Raw genomic sequence first — 16,240 nt, 5'->3', positions numbered from 1 at the left:
ATTACAGATGGTTATCGGTTCTGGGAACTGAACTTGGGTCCTCTGAAAGAGCAACAAGCGCTATTAACCATTGAACCATCTCTCTAGTCTGTTTTTTTTTAGTATTTATTTACATTTTATGTATAATGGTGTTTTGGTCACATGCATGCCTAAGTGAGGGTGCTCAATACCCTGGAATAGGAGTTACAAACTGCCATGTGGGTGCTGGGAATTGAACCCAGGTCTACTGGAAGAGCAGCCAGTGCTCTGAACCACTGAGTCATCTCTCTAGCCCCCATGTATTTCAACTTACTTGTGCAAATCTGGCTTAATTCAGATCACAAAAATATAAAAATCAAATTTGGAATCATTACAATTATGAATCCCATGTTTTTGTTTGTTTAAGAGTAACTTGCCCTGAGTATCCTCACATTCCAGTGTCACAAGTGACTGGTATACATAACACATTTATAGAGATTTATTATATTACAGGAATCAAAAAGCTATTGAGTTTGATGATGACTCTACCATATTTAAGAAAGGCAAAAAGAAAAAGTAGATTCAAATGGATAATTTAGCAGTCAAAAATATATTTAATTAGAAAACTATAAATGACCAAATACTCTTACTCGTCATATTCAATATAATTAAACAGAAAAATCAAAGCCAAATGTAGGCTAATGACACTGGAAAGACCGCTACACAATAGCAGGTCAGATTTCCTACTGATTAAAAAACAAGAGCACAGCCGGGCGGTGGTCGCGCATGCCTTTAATCCCATCACTCGGGAGGCAGAGGCAGGTGGATCTGCTGGACTGACAGCCTCCAAAACAATACAGAGAAACCCTGTCTCGTAAAAACCAAAACAAACAAACAAACAAACAAACAAAAAACCACAATATAACAAAGATAACCCTAGCTCTGTAGGTATGTAAACAAACTAAAAATTTGACTTTATTTTTATTTTTGTTTATGTTATGCATGTGTGCTTGCTTGCTTCTGTGTATGAACCACATGTATGAAGTGACTGCCAATACCATTGAGAGAATGGGATCCCCTAAAACTGGAGTTAAAGGCTGTGCTTGTTAAGTCTCTTTTTTTTTTATTTATTAATTTTTTTTTATTTTCCATTTTAAATTTAGATAAGAAACAAGGTTGCTTCACAAGTCAGTACGAGGTCCCTCTCCCTTTCCCTCCCCTCCTCCCGTGCCCTCCCCCATCCCCCCCCCCCCCGTTATCCCCTCATTCCCCCAGGGAGGGTGAGGCCCTCCATGGGGGTGTCCATAGTCTGTCATTTCATATAGGGCAGGGCCTAGACCCTTCCCCAAGAGTTCAGGGTGAGAGTGCACCTCACATTGTTCTATGGGAGTCCAGAGACCGTGTGTATACTTGGGATGGGTACTGATCTGCTGTCCAAGGCTCAATAGATTACCTAGGCCTCCTCACTGACACCTGGATTCAGGGGGTCTTGATCAGTCCCATGCTGGATTCCCAGGCTGATGCCTGGGATTGTTAAGTCTCTTGATATGGGTGCTGGGAAACAAACCTGAGTTCTCCGGAAGGTCAGCCAGGGTTCCTAACTGCTGAGACCGTTAGGTACAAAGAACCAATCGCAAGCCATCCTCTGACTTTCAGATGCGTGTCATGATACCATGTATGAAGTGTGCCTATGTACATGCTTGGCACATACACACAAATTAATGCCACTGTCTATAGTGACCCATGCTTGTTTCACCTGGGCATTCTACTGGGTAAACTAACTAAGAGGACCTCCTTCAGCCCACTAAGCTGTAGCCAATCTGAAACATGACCAAGGAGACCCCAAGAAAACAATTTAAGGTATTTCTCAGCTTTACATTCTTCTTTCTAGGCCCCTGTCTAAGACCATATTAAAAAAGAAAACATCACAGCTCCCCCGAATTGCAGAAATTCATTTGAACTATAAAAATATGTGGAGACTATCACTCTCCTAAGCTTTAAATCCCACTTACACTCATCGTAGAATCCATAAATGCGATTGATGCTGGCACACTCATGGTTTCCTCTTAGGAGAAAGAAGTTTTCTGGGTATTTGATCTTATAAGCCAACAGCAAACAAATGGTTTCCAAAGACTGCTTTCCTCTGTCCACATAATCGCCTAAGAAAAGATAGTTGGCTTCTGGTGGAAAACCTCCATATTCAAATAATCTCAGTAAATCTGTATACTGTCCATGAATATCTCCTAAAAAGAAGTCAGGTAAGAAAAATGGGTTAGTTTTATGAAGCTTCTGTGACAGTTAGTTACTTTGTATACTTCCTTCCCCTTAAAGCATAGGATACAATCTAGACTTACTGCTAACAAACTGAATAACACGAAAGTAAGTAAGGCCAGTCACTTGTAAGTCTCATTTACCAATCATTGTGACTTTTGTCATGCTTGAACCTCACACTTCTCCCACGCTTGCTGATAAAGCTGCTACCTTACAAAGAATGGAGGAGACTTTGACCAGCAGCTCATCTGGTTGGAATAAAGGCCTGCAGTCCAGCAGCCTACACAGAACTGAACATTTTCACAGCCCAGCCTGTGGATGTCCAAGACCCAAAGCACACTCTGAGTGGAGAGTCATAAGACATTCAGAACCTGAAGAGCTAGCAAAGCTGAGAGTCTGAATTCCTTCCCTATAGAAAGTAAGATGAAAAACTAACATTGTCGTACATCACAAAAATTTCAGGCAACTTCTTATAAAATAATAATCGACACAGTTACTCTCATTAGCTAGTAACTAACTTAAATCGTATTGTTATACCAAATATCAAGAACTAAAATACAAATTAACTTTTATTACCTTCAAGTTATTGTTAATATTAAATAACAGTCCAAGAGGTAACGGCATGAAATATAGACAATCATTGACTTAAAATGTTTTCCCTTAGAAGGTTCTGATTTTACAGTGGTGCAAAAGCACTGTGTAGTCAGTAGACTGTAGTTTGAACTCTGAGCCTTTCCCGAGCTAGTGAAATGTGGTACAACCCTTGGGAGATGCTAGGTGGCAGCAGCAAGCTGTAACTATCCAGCAGCCACACTGATCGTGACCATAAAAGACTGATGCTTTACAGTGTAATGTACCAAACTGCAGTGTTCAGCATCAGTGTTCCAAGCATATTTTGGCCTTATGTTATTATCAACTTAATGTTTACTGGTTATTCCACCATAAATCCAGGAGGATCTGTACTTCAAATTATTTTTAGATCATATACAAATAACTAAATTATTCTACTTATAAATCTTAAGAGAAAAAACATTTCCAGAAAAGTTTTAAACCACTGCTTTTGATGTAAAGATGGATACTGTACAAAGCACCACACACAGATTTAATAAATTAGCACAGAGAAAGAGAACACAAAGTACTTAAGAAGTAAACTAAATGCTGGGCAATGGTGGTGCACGCTTTTAATCCCAGCACTTGGCAGGCAGAGGCAGGCGGATCTTTGTGAGTTCGAGGCTAGCCTGGTCTTTAAGAGCTAGTTCCAGGACAACCTCCAAAGCCACAGAGAAACCCTGTCTCGAAAAACAAACAAACAAACAAACAAAAAACCAAAAGAAGTACACTAAATCTGTAGGACCCAGAACCTAACCATAATGATTCTGCAATACACCCTGAAGCAAGATCCTCCAAGGCCTGGACACCAGGGAACCCTTGTACAAGCAGTTCCAGTCCAAGGAGAACACAGTCACCCACTACTCCCAACTCAACCATACATAATGACCACCCCTCTGCAGTCCCTGGTGACTTTTGCCCAAACTCAGGCACCAATTAGGAGCCATTGCCCAGAGCTGCTTCTTTGGCACTATGCTGGGAGTCTGAACCCTGAGGCTTCAGGCTGCTGAGACTGGGAGACACCCCAGCCCTTATTTAATCCTGTAACTCAAGCTTGGGACATCGCAGAACTCTGAGTGCTAATGGCACTTACTCAGCATCTCTCCCCACCTTGTTCCCAACAAAAAAGCAACCCCTAAAAAGGGATGAGGTCCTCCTCTAAACCAGGTGCCCAAGCACCAGGACCTTCTTCTAACAGGCTGATAATGGACTCAGTGGGTCCCTGGGATAGGAGGAGTGGCAGCCTGGGAAAAGGAAAGTGTTGTCCCATTAGTGAATATCTGAGCAGTTTTAAAAAGTACTGAACATTTTCAAGTTACGTGGCTTCAAGGTAGATTACTCAGAAACAGCAGAATGAAGGGCATTTTTGCATATGGTAAACTACTGAAGCTATCCTAAGTATATAAAAGTGTTTTCAAAGCCACCACAACCATTACAAAGAATACCTGAATTACTTAATGAAAAGCCAGCATGCTGTATTTATACCACCACTTCCTATTTTAGGTGAACTACAGAAAAATGCTACTTTCTACACAATAATTTTCCTTGTTATAACTAGATCATTTTAAAGTCCTAAGTTTTTGTCTTGGGCTAAAACCAATATAAGACTTAAAAGAACACATACAGGGCCAGGCAGAGGTAGTACATGTCTTGGGTCAGCCTGGTCTACAAAGCTATACAGAGAAACCCTGTCTTCAAAACAACAAACAAAAAGAAAACTCAAAATCATATACAGATTATAAACTAGTATCTTGAGAATTACTACAAGCCACAAGACCATGGACACTGGATTCTATAACTCTTTTTCTCAGTAGAGTTTTCGAGTGCCAATTTCCTCATATCCTAAAAGCACTAAATTTCAATCTCTGTCATTTTGGTTTGTAATCTGATGAGTTACGGATGTGTTTCACCGATTTTAGCGATTTCCTAAAGATCTTACCATTTTCCTTAACTCATTAACAGACAGCAGCCTTTTGACTTTTTGTAATATAACAAAATGTTTCTATTGCATATAACCAATCTGTCACTATTCTGAATTCCAACTCTTAGTAAAACCTATTAACTGTTTTAATACAAATTTGGAAGTTTTCTCTAAATCACCGTCAATATTAATACAGGAGAAAATGTGCTTTAGAAAACTCATTTCCTGCCAGGTGTGGGGTGCACACCTTTACTCCCAGCACTCTGGAGGCAGGCAGCCCTCTCTGGGTTCGAGGCCAGCCTGGTCTAGAAAAAAGAAACCTTATCTCTAACTTTGCCCATTTACATACCACAAATCTTCAGTGGAGCTTCCAATTCCAAAAGGATGGGCTGGCTAAGGAAGATTTCCCGAGACTTGATACACAGTCCTCGAACTTCTGCTTCAGTCATCTGTACAATCTTTCCCGGGCGACATCCTCGTACTGATAAAACAACAAAGACCAGAAAATTCACACGTGAAGCTGAGTTGTATGGTTGGCTAACAGTGAGTTTATGTTATCAACTGTGGCATAAACCAATGTTGCTGGTTTCTGAGATACTCCCCAAATCTGGACCAATTAAATGCAGCTCTCCAGTGGGCAGCAGCGTACTTAAACAACTGCAAGGCCAGCACCTCAAAGCCTGGCCTACTCTCATCAAATCAAGTCTTGCACTAAGCAAGAAGCATAACAGCATCACTAAGAACCAGCAGCCATGAAGAAAGGGAGATGAGCTGATTTCACTTCCAATAGTGCCTTAAAGTACCAGCAGCACCAAGGCTTGCCAGCCTGCACGTCTAGCTGCTGATTAGAATAAACACCAAAACATGTCACTATTGCATATCTCTGCTAGTTCCCATCCATAAATTAAACACACATTTCCTCCTAACAATCGCTATAATTCTTTTGTCAGATTGACACAGGTTTAAAAAGTCAGTGACTCACACATTAAAATTATACATTCTAAGACTATATTAACACCAAAATACCAAGAAAGAGGTAAGAGCATACAATGTACAAACATGTTTTGGCAAATCTACCAGTTAATAAGATTACCTTAAAAGCATAAGTATCTAATTTCAATTCCCAGAACCCATGTTAAATAAAAAGCAGGGTAAAGTAATCCAAGCACTGGGGAAGCAGAAACAGGAGGTAGCTCCCTAGCTAGTCAGTCTAAGTGGCTTTAAAAAAAACCCAAGCAGGGACCACACCTGTAGCTGGAGCACTTATGTAAAGCTGTGTTAGGTTCATGTAAGAAAAGAAGCAATTTAGCTGGTGGTTACTTTGAATTTCAAGGATGAATTCTGGACCAACAAGAGACTGTCTCAAAAGAAAAAAAAAAGTGGACAGTAACTAAAGAGTGATACCTGAAGCTATCCTCTGGCCTCCATACATGCATGGATGTATGTGTGCACTACATGCACTTGATCGAATGCGCACGCGCATGCACACCCACACACACCCCTTGAAATTCAAAGTATCATTCTGGAAAACTAGCTTTAATGCAGCAACAAATTTTAATCTTGGCACTGGTTTGTTGTTTGCCTGTTTAAGATAGGAAAGGTCTCATGTAGTCTGGCCTTGAACTGATTTTCTTGGCTCTACTTCCCAAGAGCTGGGATTACAAGCATCCATCACCACACCTGGCTTTGGCATTAGGTTTTTCTTTTTTCTTTTAAAGATTATTTATTATGTAAACACTGTTCTGTATGCATGTCTGTCTGCACACCAGAAGAGGGCACCAGATCTCATTATAAATGGCTTGCAAACCACCATGTGGTTGCTGGGAATTGAACTCAGGTCTCCTGGGAGAGCAGTCAATGCTCTTAACCTTTGAGCCATCTCTCCAGTCCGGCATTAGGGTTTTATTTGCTTGTATTTATTTATTTTTCTCATTGTCTCACTGTGTAGCCCTGGTTGACCTTGAATTCAGATATTCACCTGCCTCTGCCTCCCAAGTGCTGGGATTAAAGGCATGTGCTACTATGCTTGGTTTAGCATTTGTTGTAAATTGGAAGACTTTTTGTTTAAGACAGGAAAAGTGTTCACCTTGAAAGATTAAAGGTCTCTGGATGAGTAAATGCAGAGCTAAAAATGATTGTCAGAAGTCATCAGTTCCGCAAATACTTGAAAGTCCACTGTGTATAAGTTGTTAAATAACAGCAACGAAGTCAATGAAAACATTTCTGGTTATCACAAACACATTAAAAACTGGCACAATGGCATGAGCCAAAAGGTGAAAAGACCCTAAACTCAAAGTCAGCCTGAACAGCAGTGACATCAACGAGGTTTACAATTTATGAGTATAATTTATGAGCAATAAAGCACCAACTTCCAAAACTAGTTGAAACTTAACAGCAATTACAGTATGTCAGATGAGCATTGGCCATCTCTGTGTCAGGTTAGGATGGGTATTTTCTTTCTCTGTTATCAGTAAATTAGGTGTTTAATTTTGTGTGTGTGCTCATCCGTGAGTCATGCAGAGGCCAGAAAAGGACACTAGGCATTCTGCTCCAGTGCTGTCTCATCCCCAGGACTTCTCACTGAACACGGGAGCTGGGCTGTTAGCCATCGAGCCCTCTCTGCCCAGCACTTGGACACTGGTGCTGAGGATCTGAACTCCAGTCTTCATTCAGTTTGGGCATGCCATTTCCCCAGCTGTAGGGTTAATTTCCAATTCCCAAGTAATTATGTGACTTTGACTAACATGTTTACAAAGTATAAAATTTTGTTAATCTACAAAACTAAAAATTATATCAAACAAAACCATGTTGTAATGATAATTATTGAAGTTACTTTCTGACCAACAGCTTCTTAGGGTTAACAGGTTTTTCTCCCCATCTAGTAGCACATAAAGGCACATTAAAGATGAAATCCTATCTTAGGAGCTGATAAAATGCTATTATTGAAACTCAATGTTCCAATGCCTTTATCCAGAGCTCCCAAAACTTATCTGTTAAATGTTAGAAAACTAGGGCCGTCCTCAGAGCAACCAAATCCTTTCACTGCAAAACCATGTCCTGAAAACTCCTAGCTCCACCAGCACTTCACACTTCTCAGTCATCCTGGGTGGGTGGGTGGCATTACAGTCAAGAAATCAGCCGTTCCTTTACAACGAGCAACTAAATTACTCCATAGTATTCCCAGGACTCCAGGTATAAGGTGACATCATACTGTGAAGGCACAGTTAAGTAGGCAGACTTCATCAGGCTCAGAATACTATCATCTTTCATTTAGTCCTTTGGAAGCCCAGAGATTCCAAGTACAATATGAGATTAAACAACTTAAGAGCACAGCACTCAGAACAGTTCAGAAGCAGTCGTCAAAGAACCAGTATTCTTTCTGCTTTGATATGAAATTACCTGGTAAAAACTCTCAGTCTGAAATAAAGTCAAACTAAGTTAAGACCCCAATATAGCAAACATCTACTATGTTACCACTAAACAAAAAATACTCTAAGGTATTATATACAATAACTAAGCTAGAATGTATAACTCAATGTTTAGCTATCATACCCGTAAGCCACTTCTCAGCTCAAGACATGATGCTTCCTGCAACCACAAACATTCCTTCGTGCCCTAACAATGTCCTAGATCACCATCCCTTCACTAGAGAGTAATGTGACCTGTCTCTGAATTTCAGAAAACAGAAATTGACTCTGGTTCCCAGTCTTTTCTGTTAGAGCTACTCATCTGAAGTGTTCCACTGAATGACTCTACAACATATTTCCACCATCAATGTCATCAATACTTTTAAACACATTTCTCTTCAGTATGTCTGTAACACTGAATAAAACAAAGTCACAGAGAAAGCTGAGTTTTAAGAGAGAGATGCGAGCAGTTTTACATAGCGATTGTATCAATTTATAGTAAAACCACCACTACTGTTCTGTGTCTTTGCTAACACAGGCCATTTCCAGTATTTTAGATTTTAAGGCTTTTGCTGTATCTATAGCAGCATTCACCGAATTTGAATTCTTAAATGTGCATTTCCCTGATGACAAAGGTTGTTGAGTGCCTTTCCCTATAATTAATGGGTCATTTGGATATTTGTTTTGAGGCAAATTAAGTCTTCTTGCTTATTCTTTAAAACTTGAAGATAGACCTTTTCCCATCCATCTCTTAATGCTGTTTCAATGAAAAGAAGTCCTTTAATGAATACAAATTTTAAAACAATTTCAACTAAGTTAGCCTTGTCTTGGTACTTTTTGCATCTCATCAAGAAATTACTACTCTTTTTAAGGACATTTGTTTGCTTTGTTTTTTGATATTTGGTTACAGCTTATTTAATTGCATAATTCTTCTTGAATTAGGTTGGTATATGGCTTGAGGTTAATTTAGGTGTTTTGCCTGCATTTTTATCTGTGTACCACATGTGTGTAGTGTTGATGACAAGACACAAGAGAGTACCAAATTTCATTAAAAATGTAGTTACACTTGTGAGTATCACACAGGTGCTGGGAATCGAACTTAGGTCCTTCGGAAGATCAAGCAGCAAGAGTTCTTGAATGCTGAGCCATCTTTCCAGTTGAGAGTTCACTTTTATCCAGGTACAAAAAGGCAACTGATTTAGTAGCATTTGCTATAGGTGACTCTTTCCCCCACTAAAGAGTAGTGGCAGCTTGGTAGAAAATCGTAGTTCTAGTGTCTGTTTTTACATTTCACCACACTTATCCCATTTCACCTCTGATCTTTACAAGTCTTCATCTAGGTACTTTTGGGTTTTCCAAAGCTCTCTTTCTTGTCTAATTCACGGTGGTTTGAATTGAGAATGGTCCTCAGTCTCATAGTTTTGCATGCCTAGTCCCCAGCGGATGAACTGTTTGGAAAGGACTGGGAGGTGTGTCCTTGTTGGAGTAGGTGTGTTGCTGGCGATGTGCTCCTAGGTTCCAAAATCCCAAGCTCAGTTGCTCATTCAGTCTCTGTCTCTGTCCTCTCTCCCTGTCTCTGTGTTATCCCCCCCACCTGTAGAGATCAGGATGTAAAGCTCTCAGCTACTGCTCCTGAACCATGCCTGTCTGATTCCCACTATGATGATAACGAACCACTCTTTGGAACTGTAAACAAGCCCCCAATTAAATGATTCCTTTTATAAGAGTTGCTTTGGTCATGGAGTTTCTTTACAGCAATAGAAGAATAACTAAGGCAGGGTGGTGGTGGCACACGCCTTTAATCCCAGCACTGAGGAGGCAGAGGCAGGAGGATCTCTGTGAGTTCAAGACCAGCCTGGTCTACAAGAGCTAGTTACAGGACAGCCTCCAAAGCCACAGAGAACCCCTGTCTTGAAAAACCAAACAAGAATAACTAAGAAGTTGGTACCAGGTGTGGGGTATTGCTGTGAGAGCCTGATAGTGATGCTTGCTGATGAAAAGCGGACTTTGGGGGACTTGGATTAGGAAGCAGTTGATGCTGCAGGTCAGGGTTAACAGTCCATCCTAGTAGGAGCCTTTGAAGATATTAATGTTGAAGGCCAAAGTGAACTATGCAGGCCCAGCTCAAGAGTTTTCAGAGGGGAACATTTCCTAGAGGCCATTCTTGTGAAAATTTGGCAAAGAATTTGGCTGCTTTCTTGTCCTTGTCTTAAAAATCTGCCCAAGGCTAACTGAAGTTTTGGATTAAAGACACTGGCAGAGGAGAGGTCAAACCCAAGTCTAGTATGAACTGTGTCACACAGTTATTAGTGATCACCCTTATGCAGATCTACAATGAAAAAGAGCGCTGTGAAATGTAATATTGGAGGCAAGTCTTGAAATCAAAATGAAAATGTTAAAGAAAAGTCTGATGCTTAAATGAAAGGGAGGGGAGTGGTATACTTCAGGCAAGGCCCACCCAGCTAACCCTGCAACCTATGAAAGGGACAAGCCTGAGATTTCTTCAGCCTAGAAACCATCAACAAGTCAGAACACATGCAAACACAAATCCTAGAGGGGGCCAGGTTTCAGACCAAGCAGGTAGCAGAACTTGGAAGCTTCAGCCACAGGGCTCTGATTTTAGTTAAGAAGCATACTGGAAAGGGGTTATGGAACCTTCCTCAGTGCTGAAGGAGACAATGAAGTCAGGCAGTTAGCAGGGGAGTCCCTCCATGGTGGCCCACAGAGGTCACTGCATGAAGCTGTTTGTTAAGAGATGCCTAGACTGTGTGAGACCCCAAGACGTTGGAGAGGTCAGAGTCGTGGACTACCTGCCAAGGAGATCTGCTTACAGAAGTGGAACTAGCCCAAGAGAGAGAAGTGTACTGCAGTCAATAAGTTGAAAGAAGTTGGGAGATCTGCAGAGTGCTTTGACATCAGATGCAGGTGCAAGAGTTTGGAGTTTGTCCAGCTGGGTTTTCGTCCTGCTTTGGTCCAGTATTTCATCACTATGCTCCCTTTCCTTCCTTTAGGAACAGTAATGTATATTCTGCATCACTGATATTGGAAGAATGTAATTTGCCTTTTGACTTAACAGTGGATTACAATTAAGAGATTGTCTTTGGTCTCAGATTGAGACTGTGAAAGACTTTAAACGCAGTTTGCATTATGAGCCGCTACAAGCTTATGGGGGCCAAGGAGTAGAATGTGATGGTTTGGATGACAACAGCCCCCACTGACTCATACTTGCACAGTCTCCAGTTGATAAACTTTTGGGAAGGATTAGATGTGTCACTGGTTTTTATATATCTGTGTCTGCTTCCTGTGGATCAGGGTACAAAAGTTCTCAGCTACTGCTCAGTGCCATGCTTTCCTGCTTCCCACTGTGATGATAATAAAGTAGCCCTCTAAAACTGTAAGCAATCCCCCAAGTAAATGCTCTTTTATAAGAGCTGCCTTGGGGCTGGGGCAGTAGTGGTGCACACCTTAAGCCCAGCATTTGGGAGGCAGAGGCAGGCAGATCTTTGTGAGTTTGAGGTCAGCCTGGTCTAGAGTTCCTGGACAGCTAGAACCCTTTCTCTAAAATCAAAAAGAATTGCTCTGGTCATGATGTCTCTTCACATCAATAAAACAATGACTAAGACATAATCCTTGTTTATTTTCTCTTCCTTCCTTGCTGAATTGGCTAGACCTTTCAGGAGTACTATTGATCTGTTTCTCTCCCATCGTGTTCTTGAACTTGTTTGGAGGAAATGGCACCCGACACCTCTGTACCTTATACTTCTTCAGAAAAGGCCTGCTGGAGGGAGTGAGGGGAATTTTTTTTAACCAAATACTTTTTATCAAGATAACCACTAACGTTCCCCTTTTATATTGTTAATGTGATTTATTTTAACTGAAGCTCTGAGTATCAGAGTAAACTTGGACTCCTAAAACAGTTCATGAAAGGCTATTTATTATACATGGCAAGATTCAACCTGCAAATATTTTGCTGAGTTTTTAAGATCATAATTATTAACACATTAACGGATGTGTGTCACAATGACATACATTTTTCAAGATTTTGGGGACTGTATTCATATACAGCTTCTTGTGTCAGGTTTTGGTATTAAGTGCTGTGCAAGCTTCATAAGGCAAGTTGGGAAGCACTCTTTTATTTTTATTCATGTATGTGTGTATGAGCCTGCATGAGTGCACCACATATGTCTAAGAGCCCAGTTGAGACTAGAAGAGGATTAGGTTCCATGGAACCTGGAGTTAGGTAGTTGTGAGCCACCGTGCTGCGTGCTGGGAACAGAACCTGGGTTGCATTCGAGGGGAGCGAGTGCTCATAACTGCTGAACCATCTCTCCAGCCCCTATTGGTTTTTATATATCTGTAAGGTTATAAATAGGTGTTAATGTCTATGTATTTTAGACCACTACTAACACAATCTGAGCCTAGAGGTGTTTCAGTATAAAATCATTTTCTTGAATAAAATTTTCTACTTTTCTGTCAGTTGAACTAAATTTTCCATCTAAACTGTTAGATCTATTAGCATAAAGTTACTTTTATCTTATTATCCTTCAACAATAGTCATACTTTTCACTAAACTATTTACATAGATGGCAGACATCAAGTCCCTTCACCCTTTAACATAACAGTATATATAACACTACCCCTTTCAGGGTCACAGTACACTTCTCCAGATTTAGGATTAAACGGCATACAAGCATTTAAAAGACAAGTCAGCTGTTGCAATCATGCCTTCTAAAGCATCTGTTTTCCTCTGGCACAAGTACAAATCACGTGTTTACTCAGCTCTCTACTAGTACCCTTAATACTGCGGTTCCCTTTAGCTTTACTGATACTATTTTTAAAACTCCATTAGTCTTTCTAGATGCACAAACTTTTAATCTTTTCATGCGGAGGATATATACTTATTTTCTGCTACTGTTTCCTTCTACTTTAACAAAATGCTTATTCCCCTGTCTGAAGCAGCTCACTTCTGTGTGTGGAGGTCAGAGGCTAACTTTGGGTGGCATTCTCCAGTGTCCTCTGGCCTGGAACTTGCCATGTAGGCTAAACTAATATGACTAGTGGTTCTTTCCCCAAGCTATCTCTGCATCCCAGTGCTGGGATCACAGGCCCACACCACCACATCTATCTTGCTTCTTATACTTTCTGTGTATACAACTCAGATCTTCACAAAAGCTTACCTCCCACAGGAAGTCTTTGGTCCTTAACTTCCCACTATCCCTGTGTTCTACCAGTTACTGAAGCTATAGTAACACACTGTGAGGATAAGGTTTTCTCTAGGTCTTGAGACTTCTCATTTTTGTTTTGGACACTTTTTTTTTTTGAGACTAAATACTTCTGTTGAATTTATCATGAAAGCACTAATATCCTTCATCATCTCGGGTGACACTGAAGCTTGTAGCTTCACCAAGCATAGTCAAGCTAGGTTTCACTTGGTTAATCTGCACATGACACAGCATTTCTCATTTTTTGTATTTACCTGTTTTTCTTTAGGTTTTTGTATGGGTGTTTTGCCTACACACACGTCTGTGTACCACTGTGTGCCTGGTTCCTATAGAGATCAAAAGTTGGATCCCCTGGTACTAGAGTTACAGATGATTATTATTCACTTCATGGTGCTGGGAATTGAACCTAGGTCCTCTGGAGGAGCAGCCAGTGCTTTTAAATGCTGAGCATCTCTCCAGCCCCTTACCCGTGTTCTTAAATTCAAAATATTTTCTCTTTATATACAGTATGTAAATTCCCTGAGTTTTCTCCACCCATCCTTTCCCAGACCCTAACTTGTTGACTACCCTGAAACTTACTATGAAGACCAGGCTGGCCTTCAACTTTGGTGCTTCTTCTGCTTCCAGTGCTGGGATTGTCTTCAGTGTCTGTTCCTTTTACATTTACTATGGCTCCTGACAAAACCAGGTGAGATGTTTATCACTCTGCTATTTGTTTTCCCTTTGATCATCTGTTCTTTATGTCCCTGCTTTTCTTCTTTTGCATTCTTTGGGGGAGGGGGAAAGTAACACAGTCTATTTGCACCTCTATTAGTTTTCTTTCATTTGCTATTTGTTTTTAAGACAAGGTCTCCTGTAGCCCCGGTTGGCCTTACACTTACTATGTAGCCAAGGAAGATCTTGAATTGATCTTCCTTCGAGCTTCACTTTTTACATGAAGATAGGACTATGGGTGTCTGCCATCATGCTTAGCTTAGTTTTCGTGTGTGTGCATGCATGCTTTTTACTTAGTGGCCATGTGCATGTACCACACTGGTGAAATCTTCCTGGAGAAGCAAGAAGAGCAGGTTGGATTCTGGGACTGGAGTCTTAGGTGGTTGCAAACTGCCATGTGGGTGCTGGGAATTGAAGCTCTGAAGAGCAGTCCTGCTATTAACCACTGAGTCACCTCAATTTTCTCAACTTCGAAGAGTCTTTATTTTTGCTTTCACTGGCAAAGGGTATCCTCAGTAGATTTGGAATTCTAGATAAGCATTCTTTTCTTTTGCTGTTTTAAAAAAAGTCGTTTTGCTTGGTTTGGGCTTTCGTGGCTTAGGTAATCCTTACTGCAGTTACTTGACAGGAATGACTTTTAAGTTCTGGTGTGGTGATATTTGTTTATGATCTAATAAATAAAGCTTGCCTGAAGATCAGAGTGCAAAGATAGCCACACTAGTTACCATAGAGGCCAGGCAGTCGTGGTACAGATGGATCTGTTAATTCAAGGCCAGAGTTCATACAAAGTCGATCTCAGCACTTGGGATTACAAGCCTTTAATCCCAGCATTAGAGAGGAATATAAGGCAGAAGGAGACAGGAGCTCAGTGCAGTCTGGAACAGTCTAAGGGCAGTTATTATTAAGAACGATTAGAACTCGGGCTACACTCTAGCAGCATTTTCCCTATTTGTTTGGCTGATTTTGTTTTTTGAGTCAGGGTCACATTATGTAGCCCTGGCTGGCCTCAAACTCAGAATCTACAAGTGAAGGCAAGCCACTTTACCAATGATAAGTCAATTATATTTGATTGGAATAATCTTTAAACAATAATTTTAAAGACAGTCTGATTAAGGACAATGGACATGGTATCAACTACTTGAAAAATGAGAGAGTAATGTTTCTGGTTTATGGAGACAGGGTTTCTCTATGTAACAGCCCCTGGCCATTCTGGAACTTGAGCTCAAGAGATCCACCTGCCTGTCTCCGGAGTGCTGAGATTAAAGAGTGCTGTATCAAAAGCCTGGCCACCACCAGATTTACAATTCTTTTGTAATTTGTCTTTTAACATGTTAGTTATTATGTTACATATTGATTATTTCCAAATATAGAACCAGGTGGAAGCTCTTAGCTACACAATAAATGGGTTTTGATGTGGAAATTGCTTTTGCACTTAAGGTCTGAAGGAAGCTTTAGCTAATCAGGAAATAATTTGCTGTAGATTTATGAGGATAAAAATCTCACTATTTTAACTTTTGATAGCATGGGAAATGAAAACACTATTGTCAAAATGACTTACACAATGTTTTCAAACTGTGTGTGGTGTCGAGTTCTTACAATTTTAAGTTGAACTTATTAAGTAGCATTAAATGCCAAGTAGTGAGGTCACATGCAGACCTGTAACTGCAGCACTCTGTAGTCTGAGGCAGGGAGATTTTGAATTTGAAGTGAGATGGATTTCATATCAAGACCCTGACTAAACTATTCTGTACTCAGTAATAATGATTAAGAATACTTTCCATGGGTTGAAGAGCTCAGCAGTTATGAGTATGTGCTGTTCTTGTATGTCTTTGGTTTCTAGTACCCAGCTTCTTGTAGCTGCAGTGCTAAGGGTCCCATACCTCTGGTCCCCATTGTATCTACTCTCATGTGCTCATAGATACACACAGACACATAATTTAAAACTTTTAAATAAAAATTTTCATTCAGAAAAATTTAATCATTAAATAAAATCAAAGTTACAATCTATTACTGACATAATCACAGAACTAAAAATGGTTGAGTTCATGAGAGCAAATGAAATTGGTTATTGATCCTCCTGGTTTAATAACATGATAGATTATGGTAATTTTTTTTCTGTAGAAAATCTGTACCATAGA

At 40.3% G+C, this 16,240-nt stretch overlaps 1 protein-coding gene across 1 annotated transcript in view; it reads right to left on the bottom strand.

Moving 5' to 3' along the window:
- The window catches only part of Ppp1cb (protein phosphatase 1 catalytic subunit beta), a 34,166-nt gene that overhangs the window by 11,050 nt on the left and 6,876 nt on the right, over positions 1–16,240 (bottom strand). The window contains exons 2-3 of the mRNA XM_040731015.1: positions 5,109–5,240; positions 1,971–2,201 (exon numbers count right to left, since the gene is read on the bottom strand). Coding sequence (XP_040586949.1) covers positions 1,971–2,201; positions 5,109–5,240 — 363 coding nt within the window. The remainder of the gene's footprint in view (positions 1–1,970; positions 2,202–5,108; positions 5,241–16,240) is intronic.

This window comes from Mesocricetus auratus, unplaced genomic scaffold, assembly GCF_017639785.1.
Source record: "Mesocricetus auratus isolate SY011 unplaced genomic scaffold, BCM_Maur_2.0 Super-Scaffold_100024, whole genome shotgun sequence".
NCBI classification, from domain to species: Eukaryota; Metazoa; Chordata; class Mammalia; order Rodentia; family Cricetidae; genus Mesocricetus; species Mesocricetus auratus.
This window is presented reverse-complemented; position numbering and strand designations above follow the sequence as displayed.